At 39.2% G+C, this 20842-nt stretch overlaps 1 protein-coding gene across 1 annotated transcript in view; it reads right to left on the minus strand.

Moving 5' to 3' along the window:
• The window catches only part of PSKH2 (protein serine kinase H2), an 18445-nt gene extending 7889 nt beyond the window's left edge, over positions 1-10556 (minus strand). Inside the window, exons 1-2 of the mRNA XM_029923298.1 lie at positions 10384-10556; positions 5378-6044 (exon numbers count right to left, since the gene is read on the minus strand). Coding sequence (XP_029779158.1) covers positions 5378-6044; positions 10384-10556 — 840 coding nt within the window. The remainder of the gene's footprint in view (positions 1-5377; positions 6045-10383) is intronic.
• Between the last annotated feature and the right edge of the window lie 10286 nt (positions 10557-20842).

The raw sequence follows: 20842 nt of genomic DNA on the forward strand, positions 1-20842 counted from the left end.
TATATATATATATATATATATATATATATATATATATATATATATATATATTTTTTAGTTTTCAACCATGTCTGTGTTTTTCCAACCTGGTATCTCCTTGAGCATTGCAAGAAGCAACTGAACAGGAGAACTACTTTTACCCTGCAAAGCCCAGTGAGTAGAGTAAATGTACCCTTCCAAACCATACTAATGCTCCAGAATGAAATCTAATGAATTCAGCAACTAAAGATATGAGTTACCTAAAATCCACCTCACTATAAATTAAAATTTGAATTTTATGCTTGATGCAATTACAGTTGAAATGCATTTACCCCTGTAGTTATAAATCAGAATCTCTTAATAATTTTTAAAAAGCAACTATTTTTTTGTTAAATGCTTCTCTATGCTTAACTCTTCATGATATTTTATTGGGTATAAAGTGGAAAATATGGTAGCATCCCAGCCTTCAAAGAGCCAACAATGTCTTAGAAAGATGATATATAGATTAAATGTCAAAACAAAAGACATTTCTCATAATCCTAAACACTATTCAGAGAAGGGAAAGAATAACACAGATGGAAGGTTCATCAAAGTTTCATGGAAAGAAATATATTTCACACGAAAATCAAGAAGAATTTAACCTTAATATCATGGCTAATTTTTTGCTTATACAAAATATTTGCTATATATATATATATATATATATATATATATATATATATGGCACATACTTGCTATGTATACACACACACACACACACACACACATATGTTTTAATTTATTTATTTTGAGAGGGGAAGAACAGAGAGAGGGATAGAGAGAATCCCAAGCAGTATCAGCACAGACCGTGATGCAGGGGTCAAACCCAAGAACCATGAGATCATGACCTGAGTCCGACACTTAAGCAGCTGAGCCCCCCAGGCGCCCCTGCTGTATGTATTAAACACATCACTCCTCTTCATCATAAGAGATACAGCACTTAAATCTTTGGAAGTTTTATTACTTCTTCACCAGACTTCTAGAGAAAAGAAATGATTCACACTATGTGTCATACTTGGAATTTTAGTTACAGACAAAGGGACTTTAAAGAACAACCCGGACGCTTGGGTGGCTCAGTCAGTGAGCGTCTGACTTTGGCTCAGGTCATGATCTCACGGTTCATGGGTTCGAGCCCTGCATCGGACTCTGTGCTGACAGGTAGCTCAGAGCCTGGAGCCTGCTTCAGATCTGTATCTCCTCTTTCTATTCCTCCCCTGCTCATGCTCGCTCGCTCTCTCTCTCTCTCTCTCTCATCAAAAATAAATAAACATTAAAAAAATAAAAAATAAATTAAAGAAAGAACAACCCATTTATTATCTTACAGCTCTGTAGGTGAAAAAGGGTTTTACAAGCTAAAATCAAGGTGTCTGCATAGCTGTGTTCCTTCTAGAGGCTTCAGGAGAGAATTTTTTCCTGCCCTTTTTGGTTTCCAGAGACTGCCCACTTTCCTCGGCTCATGACCCCTTTCCAAAGCACATCACTCCAATCTATGTTCTCATCATCAAGTCTCCTCTATCTTCCACCCTTCAGCCTTCCTACTGTAAGGATCCTTGTGATCACATTGGATCCACCGAGATAATCCAGAATAATATCCTCATCTCAAGATCCTTAATGTAGTCACATCTGCAAGTTCTCTTTTGCCATATAAGGTAACACACCTGGCTGGATATTAGAATAGGGACATCTTTGGAAGGCTATAATTCTGTCTACCACACCTATGCTTCCAGAATGAATGGTCACCCTAGTATTTAAATAAAATTGGTGCATTTAGAAATTACTAGGGTTGTTGATAGGTGGTAGGTATACAATGGTATGATGACAGAGAAAATGTGATGTGCTTTTCTACGTCTATCAACATGTGTTTCCTTGATGTTATGGACTGAATGTTTGTTTCTCTCCAAAATTCATGTGTTAAAGCCCTAGCTCCTTGTATCACTGTATTTAGAGATAAGGTCTCCAAGGAAGTAATTAAGGTTAAATGAAGTCATAAGGGTGGAGTCCTGATCTAATATGATTAGTGGCCTTTTAAGAAGAGACACTGCAGAGTTAAACCCTCTCCCTCTTCCTCCCTCCATCTCTCTCTCTCCACATACACGAAGAAGAGGTCATGCAAGTAGGCCATGAGATGGCAGCTGCCTACAAGCCAAGAAAGAGGACTCATAATGAAACCTACCTTGTTGGAACCTTGGTCTTGTACTTCTCAGCTCCTAGAGCTGTGAGAAAGAAGTTTCTATTTTTTTAAGCTATCCAGTCTGTGGTATTTTGTTATAGCAGCTTGCAATGACTAAAACACTTGGTAATATTATAAGAAAATGTTAAGATGATGGACTTGGGTGCCTGACAAACATGGGAGGTCAGTCCAATAACATTTTATAAGCAGCCACAGTCTTACTCTGTGTTATATGATATCTGGGACTACAAACAGGTTATTTCCTCCAGAAATAGAGCATGCACCATGGAGATGATGTCAGTGCTCCAAGCAGACCATGAGCCCCTCTTTTCTGTATGTACCCATACCTGCTTCCTTTGGAATGTTTTGCTTTTTTTTTTTTAATATTTATTTATTATTGAGAAAGAGACAGAGTATGAGTGGGGGAGGGGCAGAGAGAGAGGGAGACACAATGTCTGAAGCAAGCTCCAGGCTCTGAGCTGTTAGCACAGAGCCTGACGAGGGGCTTGAACTCACAAACTGTGAGATCATGACCTGAGCTGAAGTCGAATGCTACCCAGACAATCCTGGAGTGTTTTCCTTCTAAAACCCAACACCTTGATTTTTTTTTTTCAGTGACCACTTTGGGGCTCTTGGAGCTACTTGCCTTTGATCCCCAGGGAACATATAAATTTACCATCAGCTCCCCACCACCATCACCCCCGATGACTAAGAGAGAGGTGAAAGCCAGCTCACCTGCTTCAGGTTGGAAGAATGCTTAAGAATTCTGCAAAATGAGGCTGACCTTCATGGCCTTGGCTTCCTCACTTTCCCTGTCCTGTTTTCCCAACTTCCTTACCTGTCTCCCTGGGAGTTTACCCTTAATAAGGCACTTGAACATGAATCATCTTCTTCGGTTTCTCGGCCTTTAGGGGAACCCAACTCTAAAAACTCTCTGAATTAAACCTGATAAAAGGACTTCTTGAAGAATATTTGCTTATTATTCTTGCACATTAAAAAAGCCATAGTGATATCTAGTATGAATATGGTCCAATAAACCACACTCCCAATAGTAACACTGCGTGTAGTCTCCTTCCACATTGAATCTAGGGTAGCACAAGACTCAGAGAACTCACAACACAATGAGGCAGAAGTAATGCAGCACCATTTCCAAGCTCAGCCTTAAAAAGGACTGGCAACTTCCACTGTCTCCCTCCTGGAATATTCCTTTTTGGAAAGCCTAAACCAACCTGTAAAAAGTCTGACTACTCTACCGGAGAGACTCCATGGAGAAGCCCTCAAGAAGAGAAAGCTCTGTGAAGCACAGAGAGAGGAGGGGGAATAAGGATTCTGGTGACCTAGTTGAGCCCAGATTTCCAGCCATCCCCATCAAGATGTCAGACCGTAGAAGGACCATCATAGATATTCCATCGCAGTCAAGCCCCAATGACTGAAATTCCACCCAACATTACATAGAACAGAAGAGTCACCCAACCAAAACTGAAATACGTATTCTTTGTAAACAAAAGAGCAACAGAAACACAAAGATATTAAAATTATAAAAAAAAAACAAATTATAAAACAACCAAAATGATCCATAATCCCCAAACCAGGAAGTAAACTCTGTTAACATTTTACTGTATTTCGTTTAAGCCTTTTTCCTATGTATACATTTTCCCATATGACTGTGATCGTACTCTATACAGTTTGTTTTCTGCATTTTTATTTTCACTTGATAGTATACTGTGAACATTTTCCAATATCTGTACAACTTTTTAAGCATGCATAATTTGGGGACTATCAAACTCTATCATATGGATGTCCCATAATTTATGCAAACATTCTTTTAGGTTTTTTTCCAGTTATCCACTTCTGTAACTATAGCACCGATGACCATCTTTACACTGAAACCTTTGCTACATCTGGGATTATTTCCTTTGATTCTTAGAAGTGGAATTATCAGATCAAAACATATAAACTTTTAAAAGTTCCTGATGCATATTTTCAATCTACATTCCAAGAAATCTGTAAAATCTTCCCTCCACCAACAGAAAATGAGACAGTTGATCTCTTGGTACTCATAGCAGCAATGAGTCAAGTTGAAGAGTTTTTAAAAATCTTCATTAATTAAAAAAATTTTCAGAAGACTCTTTTCATTTGCATTTTTTGGATATTAGTGAAGCTGAACATTTTTCAAACTTTTAATAATCAATGGTACTGAATTGTATGTGAATTCTCCCCATCCTTTCCTACTTCCCTATGTAACTCTTAGTTCTCAATTACCAATTTCAATGAGTTTTTTATAATGCATACATGTACAGTAAGATATTAAAGCTCTGTCAAAGTATAGAAGTAAAATATTTAAATTTGTTCTTTAGCTTTTAATTTTGTGTAAGATGTAATACATAACAGATGTTATACATACAGATGTTATACCTTAAGTAGATATAATCAAACTACCAACATTTTTCTTTATGAGAAGAAGAACCCTTTCATAGTAAAACAGATAATATATTTGATCACTTGCTGAACATGAAATGAACTTCCCCTTTTGTCAGGCTTCCGACACACAACTTTCCTTCTCTACCCAAATAAGAAGTGAACACCTTCAGGAACACGGGCGTTCCAAGTTTAAACAGTGGATAAATTTTACACAAGCTGTGAGGTTAAACATTTCACTGAGGAAACATTATATCACAAAAAAGGCTTGGGTCATCTAGATTCAAGAGAGAATCTCTCACCAAACATCCAAGCATCATGCTGAGCTTCTGAGTACACCTTAGTCTACTCAGCTGATGGAAGAAAAACTACAGACAAACTAACTTGTCTACTTAATTATCAATGTCATGTGCTGACCACAGACAACTCAGTAATCAAGGCCCTTGCCACCTTCAGACCAGGGTGGTTTTGCCCCACAGGGGACAGTTAACAATGTCTGGAGACAATTTCTGTTGTCACAACTTGAGGAATGTGTTGAATCTAGGGTATTTACTAAATATCAGTACCTACCAGTGCCCACCAGTACTGTATAGAGGGTGGAGCTGGGGGAGAGACCAAGGATGCTTCTAAACATTCTGTAATGCACAAGAAAGCCCCACTCCCATCCCCTGCCCTACCCCTCTGTAAAGAATCATCCAGCTCTAAATGTCAATAGCTGAGGTTGAGAAATTGCACTAGGCTAGCTTAGTAAGAATAAAAATTGTTTCTTACCTCTCCTGTATAATTATAGTTGCCTTTCAGAATCTTCCTGTAAAGTCTTGCATGGTTTTCATCATCGAAAGGCAGGACTCCGCTAAGTAAAACATAGGTGATTACGCCAAGAGCCCACATGTCCACTGCACTAGTATAAGGTTTCCTTAGCAAAATCTCAGGGGCTATGTACTCTGGGGTCCCACAGAGGGTCCTCATCGTCCAGTCTCCGCTTTTGTTCCCAGAGTGTGCCAAACCAAAATCTGTGATTAAAATTTTTGACTCAGCACCTGGATGATAATATAAGAGATTTTCAGGTTTTAGGTCCCTGTGGGTTATTCGCAATGCATGCAGATACTTGATGCCGTCCGCAACCATCTGGAGAATTCTGACGGCGTCCTGCTCTGTAAAGGACCCCTGAGTCATGAGTCGGTCAAAGAGCTCTCCCCCCGTAGCCAACTCCATCACCATGTAGACTCGATCCTGGGCCTCAAAGATCTCCACAAGCTGAACGATATAACGGTGGCTAACCCGCCTCAGGATGGTGAGCTCTGATTCACACGCTTCTCGGCCTTCTCTCACTCCGGTTTCCATCACTTTTATTGCAAAAGGTTTCTTGGTGGTCTTCTGCTCCACCCTGAGAACCTTGCTGAAACTGCCTGACCCGATCAGAGCCTTGATATCATATCTGTTGGGAAGAAAAGCCAAATCTGTTATCCTCTGAACTGATGATTCTTAAAATGATCTAAGCTGGTGCCTTGTATCATTTCACTTCATCTTATATCCCCCTCATCCAATTGCCTTGCTCCTTACAGCTTAATTGTATTTACTACTTTTTAAAGCCTCTCCAGATTCCTCTTTGAAATGTAGGTAAGTGATATAAAAACAATTAGTTGGTGAAAAGATAACTATTAAAACAACAGTCTTTATAAAAAATAGTTACCGTTTATTATACATTTATTGTGTGCACAAAAATTTATTTTAAAAAGTTCTTTTTACATGAGCCATATTGGCTAATAAAATACTATCCCCCTTTTTCAGGTAAGAAAATTATGAATAATAAAAGTTAAGACATTTCCCAAGGCCACGCAGATTGTAGTTGAAATGGGTGGTATTTAAATCTAACCCCTTCAAATGTATTTTCTCAAAATTTCATTGAAGAACTTTAGGTTCACCTTCTACCATTTTCTTTCTTCCCCACACCCCTTATTTTTATTATTCTGCAATAACAGCAATCAAACCAAGTGGAGAAAATAAAAAAAGAAGCTTGATTCTGTTTGTAATTTCTCATAAGAAGAAGGAAATCATATCAAGAGACAGGGCACATAGAACCTTCTTCAGGTTCCTTGATTGTGAGCTCCCAGGCCCAGGCACGTGATCTACCTCGTCCACAGTAGCACCTTACCAGAGAATCACTGATTCAGTAAATACATCTGGTGGGGGTGGTGTGAGGACCAGTTTCCTCCCACCTGACCCTCTGCACTTGCAATTTCTGCACTGGAAACAGAGTTTTAACATGGGATATATGTCAATGTGTAAAGTAATTATCTCTCAGAAAGGCCAGGAAGTCAGCTACGATTCCAAAGGCTGGTGATCTTGAACTTGAATTATCTGTGTACATGTCTATGTCCATCAAAGAGTTCTATCAAGTTTAACTCTATATTTAATTTAATAAGTGTTGAGAAAGTGCTAGACTTAGAACTATGAATTTACAACTGGAAAGAGTATTAGAGAGTGATTTAGTCCAATCCCTCAATTTACAACTGAAAAAATTGAAGATCAGGCTAGCCAACCAGTTGTTAAAGTTCTAGACTGAGGATGAGAATCCAGGTCGCCTTACTTGTATTGTAATTTGGTGCTCTTCCTTCTCCCAGGAAAGGATGCCAGCAAATGGAAATGTGCTCACGGAGTATGCAGGGAAAAGGTAATTTTTTAAATTTCTTATGTTTTTTTTTAATTTATTTTTGAGAGACAGAAAGAGACAGCTCGAGCAGGGGAGGGTCAGAGAGAGAGGGAGATACAGAATCTGAAGCAGGCTCCAAGCTCTGAGCTGTCAGCACAGAGCCCGACACGGGGCTTGAACCCATGAACCGTGAGATCATGACCTGAACCAAAGCTGGAAGCTGGCGCCCCAAAGGTAATTCTTTAAGTTGCATACTCAATACCAGAGATTCAAATGCAAATCTCAATCTGTGCTTTAAATAGCCTTATTTCTTTTTACTGAGTTTATTCTTCCCAGTAGTTTACCCTGCCACCCTCCCCCCACCTATCTGTTCCTTATACTCCTGTAGTTACTGAATAAAAATGGCATTCGGCTGTGCCAGCGTACTGAAAACAGCTTTGTTCTATGCAGTGCATTTCGTTTTCTGGCCAATTACTTTATCAAAACAGACAGCAATTTACTCATCTTAAATGGATTCTGTCACCTCTTCTCTTTCCAACTTTGCTTTTATATTCACATGCACTTTCAGGTTGATTTTGAAGATAATCACAGGCATTTCAAATTCTGTTGCTTTGCAAACCAACCAAGTTTTACATTTACCTCTAATGTGGATGAATGAAAGCATTTTGCAGATATTAATTTATCACTAAGCCCTCAAAACTCTAGGCAAATTCATTTGCTCATAGAATTAATCATCGGCTATCAGACGAATTACCATCTCTGAGGAACTACACTCTTTTGCTTAAATAAAAGGAGCTTTATTCAATACTGTGAAGGGGACTTCATACCAAATACTTGAAAAAATGCAAGTAATTTGGCACTGAAGGAAACATAGGCTTTAAGTCAAAATATAGAGTAGTGGAAATAAATGGTTGCAGATTGAATAACAAATGTCTCATAACAAATTCCAGTAACTGCAGCCTTGCTTGTGAGATCCTAATGGCCATGGATGGTGACTATTTTTGACTCAAGTGGCTAGATCTTATGCAGTGCCTGGCACAGAGGGAACAGCAATAACTGTTAAATGAAAAAAGAGTCATTCATTGAATACATATTGTTTCCAAATTATTACATATATTTTGAAAGTATGAAGGGTCAAATCAAGCATCAGAGAAGGCATTTATAAGCCCATTCCGTGCCTTCCATTCCTCCACTCTTACTCATTGCCCAAAGGAGCAGCCTTAAAGTTAATTTTGTAGGTGGTGCAATTGTACACTATCCTAGAAATGACTGAAATTGAAATTAGGACTTTAACTTCAGCTGCTACAAACTAGGGATTTTTTGAACATGTATAAAAAATGATACATGGTAACAGTAGTAATGTCACAACCTATTTGATAGAAGCAATTGTAATGAACTCCCAAGAAGAAAGTGAATATAGTCAGATTTAAATGCTATCAGCTCCATTCTGCAAGAGTTATGAGTAGAATGACAATGGAGAAGAAAGACAACTGTTCTCTAGACTCAGTTCTGCCTCTAACTTTGACAAGTCAGTTAATCTTATCAGGCAAAGATTCTCAACATGTAAAGAGCCTTGAGTTAGTCGCTAGAGTCCTTACAGTGTTGTGATCCTCCATCTCTATGACCCCTTCACACCTCAAGGACCGGGACTAGCCTGCAGATGGAGGTTATGAGAGCGGAGAAGACTGGGACCATACAAGCCTCATTTCTCTGGCTGCAGATGACCAGAGCTACCATCTAACCAAGTTAGTCATAAGATGCCATGTCCATTCTGATTCAAGTTCAATTGGATCAGCTGACTTTGTCTCTAAGTTTAGCAGCTTCTGAACTAATCCACAAGGTATCTTTGTATTTGAAGGTCCCCAAGTAGGCTAGGAAATGGCTCCAGCATAGACTCTGTTCACAGCACTGTGATGAAGTAAGCACACAATTCTCGGGCTAGAAGTGTCCCTGAGAAGCCGGTGGAGCTGCGCACCAGTGCGTCTCACCAAGCCCTGCAGAGTAGAAGAGGACTTTCTTCCTTACATGTCCAACATGGCACACGCTGAGGAAGCTATTTTTCAGGCCAACCAACCCACCATCCTTGCTCATTTCTTACAGAATCAGCTAGGTCCTATCTGTGCCTTATGAAGACAATAGTAAGTACTGCACTTGCACTAATACCTAAATAAATCCTTGTGCTCTGCACCTGCAGCATAATTTGCATATATTACTTTAATTATCCTCACAACAGTCATATAGGTGAATACTATTATTATTCCCCCTTCACAGAGGCAAAAACTGAGGAAGGAGTAAGGCTAAGGAACATTCTCAGTTCCACATGAAAAGTGACAGGAGTGGGTCTCAAGTCTGGCCGATTCAGACTCGTTTCTATCCCATGAATTATGGTCTTCTTTTCCAGAATGTGGTAAAGATACTTGGCAAACCAAGGCCTGTCTGGACCCAGCCTCAGCATATTTGTGGCAAGGCCCTCATCCATCAGCTCTGTAGGGACTGAGAGACCTTCCTTCCTCCTTCCCCAGCTCTGAGGTCAGTGATCCCCTCCCTTTCCTGGCTGCTGTACCTCCTCCACATTCAGTCTAGAATCTTCCATATCCTCTGCCCTCTCTGCTGAGAGGTGTTAAAGAGAATTTGCCTCTGACACTAGTTAAAACCAGTGAAGAAGACATTATTCCAGACTATTACAACCAGAGTCAAAACTATTGCAGTAGGGAAGAGAGACTGATTTTAACTCTGTTTAAACAAAAGGCGAGAGAGTTTCCAGCACTGGGCAAGCTAGTGGAAAATAGCAGAGCACATTAGCTTGGAGGTAAGGTGGTCAACATGACTAGGCCACCTGTGTTTGCTAATTGGGGCTCTCAGAAGTTAGGCTCCCTCCTTCCCACAGAGACTGGGAGAAAACTGGCCCCACGATCACATTTCAAAGGGAATGACCCTCCTAGAGAAAGGCATTCCTGGGTTGTGGAAGACTCACATCTCAAAGGGGCAGAGAAAGAATTTGGTGACATCTGGGGCCTAGCAGCAGAAAGAAGCCGGTCTAAGGCCAACTGGATCCGTGGTTAGTTACCTTCCTCATCCCAGCCCCAGGCCAGCCCGTCTGCCAGCGCTTAACCTGGCGCTTTACCTGGCAAGGACACGCGGATCGAACCTGGCGCGGAATCGGGCCACCTGCATCCTGCGGGCCGCCTCGGCCACCGCCTCGGGCCCGGGTCCTACGCCTCTGGAGTCACCACAGCCTTGACCCTCCTGCAGCACGGGCGGCCCCGGAACCACCTTCGTGCTCGCGCCGCAACCCATGCCCACCGCGCTCCCGAGAAGGGCCTGGGCCACCGGGCACCGCCGCACATTTATCCGCAGACCTGCAGAGCAGGGGCGGGACAGAGTGGCCCGCCCCCGGAGCCGACCCGGGGAGAAACCCCGCTGTGGGTCTTTGTTAGGAAAATTACTTTCCGAAGGCCCGGCTGCCTTTAGGCAGCCTTTATCGTCAGGGACCACCTGTCTATGCGTAGAGTTTGACGTGGTAAAAGCAAACCCGACGGACGAAAAGGCTGGAGCCTGGGCCTAATTCTCTGGGCCTCAGTTTTCTCATCTGTAAAGTGAAAATGTGAACATAAAAAAGTATATGAATCTATGAAGGATGTAATGTCTGTAAAGGACTTTGTCTCCAAGGCTGACTTCACTCATATCCAGATGACATGGACATTTTATGTTCATATATATATATATATATATATGTGTGTGTGTGTGTGTGTGTGTGTGTGTGTGTAATATATACATAAAGTATATATTACACACACATACATTATACTTTAAACATTATATATGTATACTTTAAACTCTAAGAGCTTATAATATTAAAGTATATAATATTACTGTACTCTATTGCATTAATTAAACACATTACTCTGTTTCTGGTACTTCACTAACTCCTACAGCTGGAAAAGTCTCCCGTCTGGCTGATCCATCTGAAATAGAAAGACTGGGAGCAAAACCAGATGTCTAGAACCCAGCCCAAACCACTGTGCAACTACAAAAATAAAATATATATAATAAGAAGATTATATAATCCCTCTATATATTATGTAGAAATTGTGTAATCTTAATATATTAATTGTATAATGTAATTCTTATATTATTAATTATAATTATTATACAATATATACTCATATTTTATATGTTTCTTCTTTGCACTCAAAATTATCCATATATGTGTGGATATGGATATTTTTTATATCTGTTAAATATTTATTTTGATAAATTGATTATTTTATGTATTACTTAGATATCAGTGTATTGATTATATATAATTCACATTGCTAAATTTTAGGTAAGTGATGTGTGGGAAGTGAAATCCAGTCAAGACCAAGCAAGTCATTATAAGGCACCTGTGACAAGTTGTGGAACCAGAACGGGAGGCCTAGTCTCCAAACTGCAGTCTGGTGCTCTTTCAATTGTTCTGTTTCCTTTATAATTTCATTTAATGTGTAGTTTGGTTTAACAGAACATCTGTGATGAGTCAATTAGTCATGGATTTGCCCAGAAGAACTGTATTTTGATGGAAATTTTGAAATAGGACTTGGGGGTAGTTGAGAGAAAAATGAACCTATCCTGCAGAGGGAGCTAAACTACCAAATGATGAACATTTGTTGATAAAGAACCGCCACTGGGCGCCTGGGTGGTTCAGTTGGTTGAGCGTTCGATGTTGGCTCTGGTCATGATCTCGCTTATGGGTTCGAGCCCCACCTCAGGCTCTGTGCTGACAGCTCGAACCCTGGAGCCTGATTTGGAATCTGCGTCTTCCTCTCTTTCCACCCGTCCCCTGATCACCTTCTCTCTCTCTCTCAAAACAAATAAACATTTTTAAAAATTAAAAAAAAAAAAAGAACCTGCAGAATTCTCCATGTCCTAGGAAACAAAGAGATGCACCAGTGAAGGCACCAGGCAGTTATGAGGCATTCCTTCTGTGTGCCTGGGTGCTCTGGGCTGAACTAGGGGCAGAAAGTTCTGGTGGCCTGGCCTCAGCTAGCTGTACAGCAGAAAGAGCTTTGTCAAGAGACTTTCCCTAAGCCTGAACCACATTTCTTGAAAATCGTCACTGATTTTAAAGCCCTGAAAAATGAAACAGTAATGGAAACTACTGATTAGTTCTCTTTTGGAAAGCACCAACTGTTCACTGGAAGTATTATTGGTCAAATAAATTCTGTGCCTGGAGAAAAAAAATTGAACTACTTAATGCATTCAAAACTTCCATTTTTAAGGCTTTCATCAAGATTTGAAATGCTGCGATGTTAAACTCATAAGTATGTTCTTTTAAAAAATTTTTTATGTTCTATTTCTTTTTAAGAGAGAGAGAGATAGCATGAGCAGGGGAGGGTCAGAGAGAGAGGGAGACACAGAATCTGAAGCAGGCTCCAGGCTCTGAGCTAGCTGTCAACTTAGAGCCTGACACGGGGCTCGAACCTAAGAACCATAAGATCATGACCTGAGCTGAAGTCAGAGGCTCAGCCGACTGAGCCACCCAGGTGCCCCCATAAATATGTTCTTTTAGCCTAAGTCACCCTTGAGAAAGGGTGATACCTAAAGTAACATGTAGAATAACATCTTGCTACAGAGTTTTTTACTTGTACTTTTCTCTTTATTGTGCGTTAATTGCTTCATTATTTGGGAGTCCTCTCAAACATTGTTTGGGACTATTTACACATTAATTAACTAGTTATAGTTGTTTAAATTATGTATTTATCTGAATTGAAGCAATAAAATTGTTAAAATGAGCTTTACACTTAAGTTTTAAATGAATTTCTGTGTTTACATCAATGTGGTTAGTGCCCATAAGTTGCTTCCTAGAACACTCACACTAGCTGAATAAATGGAAATGATGTTTAGCATTGATTCTGGGCTAAACTTTACTCCCGTGACATTTGCTGGAGAGTATTAAGTAAATTGAACCTCCCCCCAGCTTCTGAAGAAAAAAGCCTTACCTCATTCTCAACTCCCACTCATTGCCCAGAAGTCACAAGCTCTTGTGAAATGGTCAACCACAACATCTGTAACAATATGCAGTATATTTGCTCCAATCCCTCAGCACCAGGTTCCATCCTATATCTAGTTTTTAAAAAGCAGAATTAGAAATTAAATCCTGAAAACTGAGGATAGATCCTAAAAATTGTTCTGGGCAATAGAGATTCTGAACCCATAGAAACTTCCTAAAATACGCTCTGGCATATTCTTCATAGATAGATTGAAGTAACTTGATTTGTGAAAGCTGCATTCCCCACATTACAATCCAACCCCTAAAAAGTATTCCACTGAGACCATGTAGGAATTCTGTCAAATCAAAACCCATTAAAACTTAGATGATCATTTAGAGAAAATTCATTTAACTCTTACATGAACAAGATTGGTGGAAAACATGAAAAAAATATAAACACTTTGTATTCTGGTCTAGTGTCAATCTTTAGAACACTTCAGTAAAAGAGAGCAACACAAGAAATTAGGGATATCACAAGGAGTGATATACTGAGAAGCCCTTCAATTTTATACCCTCCTGTATCTTAAAAGCAAAAAATATATATGTACCCAAAAGACATTTTTAACGGATAATATAGAGAATTTGTTTCATTTAGAATTAGATTCTCCAGGAAGAGCTGCGATTTTGTTACGGATATTTTTCAAGTCTTACTTCTTTTTAGAGCCCTCCTGTTGGGATTCATTTTCCCTAAAGTGATCTCACGCCTGAAACATCAGCTTGAAGGTGTTCATCTGATTGACTTCCTTTTTCCCAAAGTGTAGGATTTGTGTTTGTAACGACAGCTCGCATGGGGCTCTCTTAAGCCAATTTCACATCCACGGCGACGTGACTGCTTGCAAGCGACAGTGCAAAGCTGCTCTCTGAGCTTTGTTCCCGTGAACAAATACGGAGACTCTCTAAGTGGGATGCCTTTGTGTGAAAGTCAGAGCTGGGAGGAACTTCGCTGCTTCCCTTGGCAGGCTACTTCTCACTCTCACGACACCTTACCAAAGAAGAAAGAAGAAAGACCATAATCCAGACAAGTCAGGAAGAAATGTTCAATGACTGAAAATGTTTTCCCTTCACTTGGTAATGAATTATTCATGTTAACCTGCCTTTCTCTACATTTGGCACTGAGTACTTAGCTTTTATAGAACTTCAAGGTTTAAAAATTCTTTATCTTATAATTACAAAAAAGAAGACAAATATTAGTATACAGCCTCTTTGTAGGTAATAGCTCTGATGTCAGGTAAAAACACAAATTTCACTTTTTTTATGGTAGTGAATCGGGGAAGCTGACGATCATCACAGTGAATGAAATTTCTCTGTTTTAGTACCCAAATTAAAGATAAAGTGGGACAGTATTTCACTTTTTTAGCTGATTCGCCTAAAGAAATTCTGTCTTGTCAAGATGGCAATTTGTATCCAAAACCTTTAGAAAATGATAGTTAGAACTGTTTAGTTACAAGGAAAAATCTTTACACTATGTTGGTATGTGGAAAAAGATCTTATTTTTAAACCCACTAATGAGATAAATTCCTGTGGTGAGGAAGGAAGCCTCTGGCTGATCAACAGTAAGGAATTAGGCCTGCTGACAACTATGCGAGTAAACTTGGGAACAGATTCTCCAACCCCGACTGAGCCTTGTGATAGCTCCAGCTTGACGCAACCTCCTAGGAGCTTGGCTCTAAAAAGAGAACTCCCACGTTCAAGTCCCAGTAACATTTACCAGCTCTGTGACCTTAGGAAGGTTACTTAAACTTCCGTGCACCCTGCACAACTTTTCTTGTCTAAGAACTTGAAATAATAAAAATATAAACGTCATAGGGTTGTTGTGAATAACTTAACACACGTAAAGCACTTCGAACAATACTTGCAAGATTATAGACGCTCAAAAATGTCATTATTGTCATGTTATGTGTAATTATTGTACATTATATTAAAAACTAACATAAGTATATGACTTTAAAAAGTTGCATTGGTTACTTATTTTTATGTAACAAAATTTCCTCAAGTTTAGCAGCTTTCAAACAACAAGCCTTAATTTTTCCTCAGTTCTGAAGATCAAGGAGCTAGGAGGCTTGCACCCTAGTTGGGTGCATCTGGCTCAGGGTCTTGGGAAGTTACAGTCAAGCTGTCTGATGAGGCTGTAGGCATCTCAAGGCTTGACTGAGCCTGAATGCCCTTCCAATTTTATGTCTGTAACCATTAGCAAGTCTCAGTTCCCTGCTGGCTGTGGGACAAACAGCCTCATCACATGCGCTTCTCCACAGGCTGCCTGAATGTCCTCTCTGCACAGCAGACAGCTTCCCCAGTGACTGATAAGGAGAGCAAATGAGCATGCGCTAGTGAATGAGTAGAAAATCACCCAAAACAGAGCAACAGTCTTCTATAGCTTCATCTCAAAAGTGACATCCCATCACCTTTGCCATTTGTCCTTGGGCATATAGCATCTCCGGTACAATGTGGGCAGGAACCTTGTAGGGATTTGAGGAGGCCATCTTGAAAACTGACTTCCTCAGGGGTAGAACTAAGACCAGAGAGTGAGACTTCATTTTAAGAGGAATTGAAGACTCTTTTTCTTACTGGAGTTAAGTAGTCTTGCAAGCAGTTGGCCTTGCTGGAGAAGAGAATATTCAAGCACAAAGGTAATTGGACTTGATGAATATTCAAATTCTTTCCAAGCCTGGACTTTTAGGACTTCTTCTCTCATGTGGTCAATTCTAATCATAACTGGGTAGTAAGCCTCTTGAGGATCCATTGTGTCTATCCAGCTGTTGAAAACAAAGGAAGATCTCTATAAATTCTTGTTGATTCAGGCTGTAGCCAACAGACATTAAGTTATCAGATCGAATCAATATGACTTCATGTGTATCTGTGTGGTTATGTATTTTAAATATATTTATATCCATACCTTTGTAATTAAATTATTGGATTTTTGCTGTAATTTGCTGTTGAATTTCTCTAGGGACTTCTCCATTTTATAAACTTTTCAAAGGTCTAAGAAGACCTTGTGAACAGGTCTGCCTTAGTATCCCGGCCACATCAACACAGGGGCAAGAGATGACCTCTCTGCAAACCCAGCAGTGGATTTCAAAGCACAGAATCTGGATCACAGATTCCTGGAAGTAAGGGTTCTCAAAGTGCAATATTCACAGCCACCACAGATACCAAATATCAATCCAATTATTATGAAAAGAAAGCAATACTTGAATAGTTAGACAAACTATTATTTTTATGTTTATGTATATTTATTTTGAGAGAGAGAGCGCGCGCGCTCGCATGGGCAGGGGAGGGGCAGAGAGAGAGGGAGACAGAAAATCCCAAGCAGGCTCAGCCCTGTCACCACAAAGCCCAGTGTGGGTTTAATCCTGTGAACCATGAGATCATGACCTGAGCCAAAATCAAGAGTAAGACATCTAATGGACTGAGCCACCCAAATGCCCCTAGACAATCTATTTTCAAATGACTGTTTTAACAAACAAAAATCAAAACTTTTATTCCAAGAATTTTTGCGAAGTTTTCATAACTATTTCAAACACCAGTGGCTTAGAGACTGATTAAATAGAGACGTAAATAAATCAACTTTATAACTATTTACTGAACCGTGCCCTGGATTTCCTCACGGCAAAATGTAAGCCAAACAGAACTTTTCAAAGTTAACAGGAGAAGGGAACCTTGGTTCTTGATTGACTTGTGGTTTCGATACACCTGCACGTGTACAAGATACTGCTCGTATACCCACAGCTCTCACAGGAGCCTTTCCCTCCAAAGAAGTAGCTTTCTCTTCCTAGAACACTGTCCGCTGCGTTCTTGGCCATACTTTCCTCTCCAACTGTTAGTCTGTGACCGATGTTCTCTCTCCAACATTTTGGAGAAACCTGCTGTGGATTGAAATTGGAGGTCACAGTTTCCTTCCAAACATTAGTCTCAGAATGTAGGACAAAGCCCTTCTGCCCAAGAGGAGCCAGTGGTCAAGCTGAAGCCAGCTGTGAAAGCTTTCAAGACTCATTTTCTTCACTCTATTATCAACTCTCCTGGTGTCCTAACATGTCAGGTGCTGTTTGGCTTTAGGACTAGCAGAGAGTGTTTAAATCCAGAGTTTATTCCTCTGTTACATAAAGTTTTTTTTTTTTTTCTGAAATGCTGTTTTGCTTTGTTTCTCAAGACAATGCTTCTTAGTTTATTCACTTCAATTTCCAAATACATGCTGGCGCTTTAATGAAGTAGTAAATTTCCGGGATGGGTGGTGGGAATATCTCAGGTTATTTAAAATTGCATCACTGGTTTGTCCCTATATTTTTGTGCCTTTAAAAATGTTGAGTATACAACCATCTACCAGAAAAATAGTTCAGAGGAGAAGTCTAATAAATAAAATACGGTGCCTAAAATCATTCGCTAGTTCAAATATTTTTATTCTATTCTATTTTATTTTATTTTTTGTTTCTTTTGTCTTGTCTTGTTTTGTTTTAAGTAAGTGCTAAGCCTGAGATCAAGAGTCACCTGCTCTGTGGACTGAGCCAGCCAGGCGCGCAATTACATAGGTATTTTAAATATTTGTGTAGAAGACTTTCAGTTTTTTCCTTTATTGTTTCTGCCTTCCACATTGCACTCAGAAAGACCTTCTTTTTTGGAAACATTCTGATGTTGAAATGCACTGTATAATCAGCCCCAGTACTTTTTCTACACACCACACAGATGTGAGATCACCAAAACAAACTATCTCTCAGTTCAAGAATCATTAGAACTCGCTCACTGCTTTAGAAGTAAAGTGAAGTGAGGAAATGATGACCTCACTCTTAAACAAGTGAATCCCACTCACCCGAATATTTACAACTTCCTGTCTTTTGTGACTTTCCAATTCACCACTCTTCATTGACCCTATTTATCACTCCAGACTGTAGGAGACCCCAAATGGTGTTAGTCAGTCACCTGCCATCTAGTGGTGTAAGTAGAGAATGATAGGGTTTTTTCCCCCAGAAGAATAACTCAATTTCAGAATATAGCTCTAAGGTCAATTGAATAATAACCTCACATTTGTGTAAAATTATGAATAGTTTATAAATCGCTTTCAAAATAATGGGAAGAATCATAAACCTGGAATCAGAATGTCTTCGCTTTGTCACTGGTTCTGCCAGTATCGATTTTTCATGTCTGTTTTAAATAAAAAATCCTTAACCCTTTTGCAGCAGAGTTTTCCTTTCTTTAAGAAGGCTGTTTTTTATGTTCCTACATTCTTTGTCATTTCCCTCAATTTTTAAAATTCTATTCCATGAAACACTCTCACATCAAGCGGTTTCTTTTCTAGAAAAAAAAAGCATTTCAAATGTTTTTAAAATTGTTTTAATGTTTATTTATTTTTGAGTGACAGAGGGAGAGTCAGAGCATGAGTGGAGGAGGGGCAGAGTGAGAGAGAGAGAGAGAGAGAGAGAGGAAGACACAAAATCTGAAGCAGGCTCCCGGCTCTGAACTGTCAGCACAGAGCCAGAAGCAGGGCTCCAACTCACAAACTGTGAGATCATGACCTGAGCCAAAGTCAGACGTCCAACCAATTGAGTCAGCCAGGTGCCCCTCACCTCAAATATTTTTAAAAAGCCATATTGTAATACTTTTAAAGAGAATTTGTTGAACTAAATAATCCTTAAAAAAAAAAATACCCCTAGGAGTGCCTGGGTGGCTCAGGGGGTTAAGCATCCAACTTCAGCTCAGATCATGGTCTCATAGTGCTGGAGTTGGAGCCCTGCATCAGGTTCACTGTTGTCAGTACAGAGCCTACTTCAGATCCTCTGTTCCTCTAACTCTTTGTCCCTACCCCCTCTCATGCTTTCTCCCTCAAAAATAAATATTTTTTTTTTAATCTTGGGAATGCAAATCAGTGCAGCCACTCTGGAAGAAAAGTATGGAAGTTCCTCAAAAAGTTAAAAATAGACTACCCTACGACTCAGCTATTGCTCTGCTAAATATTTTTCCAAGGTCTACAGGAGTGCTGATTCAAAGGGGCACATGTACTCCAATGTTTATGGCAACACTATCAACCATAGCCAAATATTGAAAGAGTCTACAATGTCCATCGACTGATGAGTGGAGAAACAAGATGTAGTAAGATTCCAATAATGGAATATTACTCAGAAATCATTAAGAATGAAACTTTGCCATTTGCAACAATGTAGATAGAACTAGAGGTTATTATGCTAAGTGAAAAAAGTCAGTCAGAAAAAGACAAATGTCATACGATTTCACTCATGAAAATTTTAAGATAGAAAACAAATGAACATAGGGAAGGGAAGAAAAATAGTATAAAAACAGGAGAGGGGAAAACGTAAGAGACTGTTAAATACATAGAACAAACAGGGTTGTTGGCGGGGTGTTGGGGGGGATGGGCTAAATGGACATTAAGAAGGGCACTTGTTGGGATGAGCACTAGGTGTTGTATGTGTGATGAATCACTAAATTCTATTCCTAAAATCATTATTACATTATATGTTTACTAACTTGGATTTAAGTTAAAAAAAAATTTTAACCAAAAAAAACCCCTATTTGGGTGCCTGGGTATTTCCATTGGTTAAGCAACTGACTCTTAGATTCAGCTCAAGTCATGATCTCATGGTTTGTAAGTTTGAGCCCCACATTAGGCTCCATCCTGACAGTGTGAAGCCTGCTTAGGATTCTCTCTCTCCCTCTCTCTCTGCCCTTCTCCCATTCACTCTGTCTCTGTCTCAGTCTCTCTTTCTACAAAAGTAAATAAACTTAAAAAAAATTTTTTTAAACTATCTTGCTGAAATAGAACGACTGAATTTGAGTTCTATGGAAGAATCTTTTTCTTTACTAAGAAATAGATGTTTTTAATACCTGGAAATATCTGAAAACTCAATGTTAGCCTCCAAAAGCCACGAGTTTCTCCCTTCTCTGCAGTTAGTGTGACTTTATATCAAAGGACATCTAAGGTCTGATCCTATTCTAAGATTGTAAGATTTGTTAGTGCAAAATCTTTCCTGATTACAAATCTTTCTTCTGTGACTTTATTCTAGCTGTATAATAGTGTAAAATAATGACTTTTCTACCTATAATAATTTACTTTTTTTAGTTCATCCTTTCTCATAGAAATAGTATTCTTGTCATAATAATGCCATTTATTATTCCCAGTGGTGAATTTTCCATCATTAATTCATGTAGTTACCATATAAGCTTACTGCTATAGCAAGACAGGTCCCGGGATCTCTGCCATCAAGTTAGAAAAATATAAGAATGGGAAATGCTTGTAGGAGAGAAGAAAACATTGTAAGGTTGTTACATTTAGAATACATGTAAATTCAAATGTATATGTAATTTCAAAAATATATATAATTTCTTCAAGTTACAGATAAATCATTTATATAATAGTGCAATATTTTACAACCTTAAAAATAATGAATGTTAAAAATCAGAATTTCCCAAATGTTCCAAATACTACTACTCAGGTTGTCAAAGGCATAAGTTACTCAAAGAAATGCAGCCATTGCCTGTTCAATTGTTCGAAAAACAATCCCTGTTTAAAGTTAATTAGCTCTGGGGCGCCTGGGTGGCTCAGTTGCTTAAG

Source organism: Suricata suricatta, chromosome 15, assembly GCF_006229205.1.
Source record: "Suricata suricatta isolate VVHF042 chromosome 15, meerkat_22Aug2017_6uvM2_HiC, whole genome shotgun sequence".
In the NCBI taxonomy this organism is placed as follows: Eukaryota; Metazoa; Chordata; class Mammalia; order Carnivora; family Herpestidae; genus Suricata; species Suricata suricatta.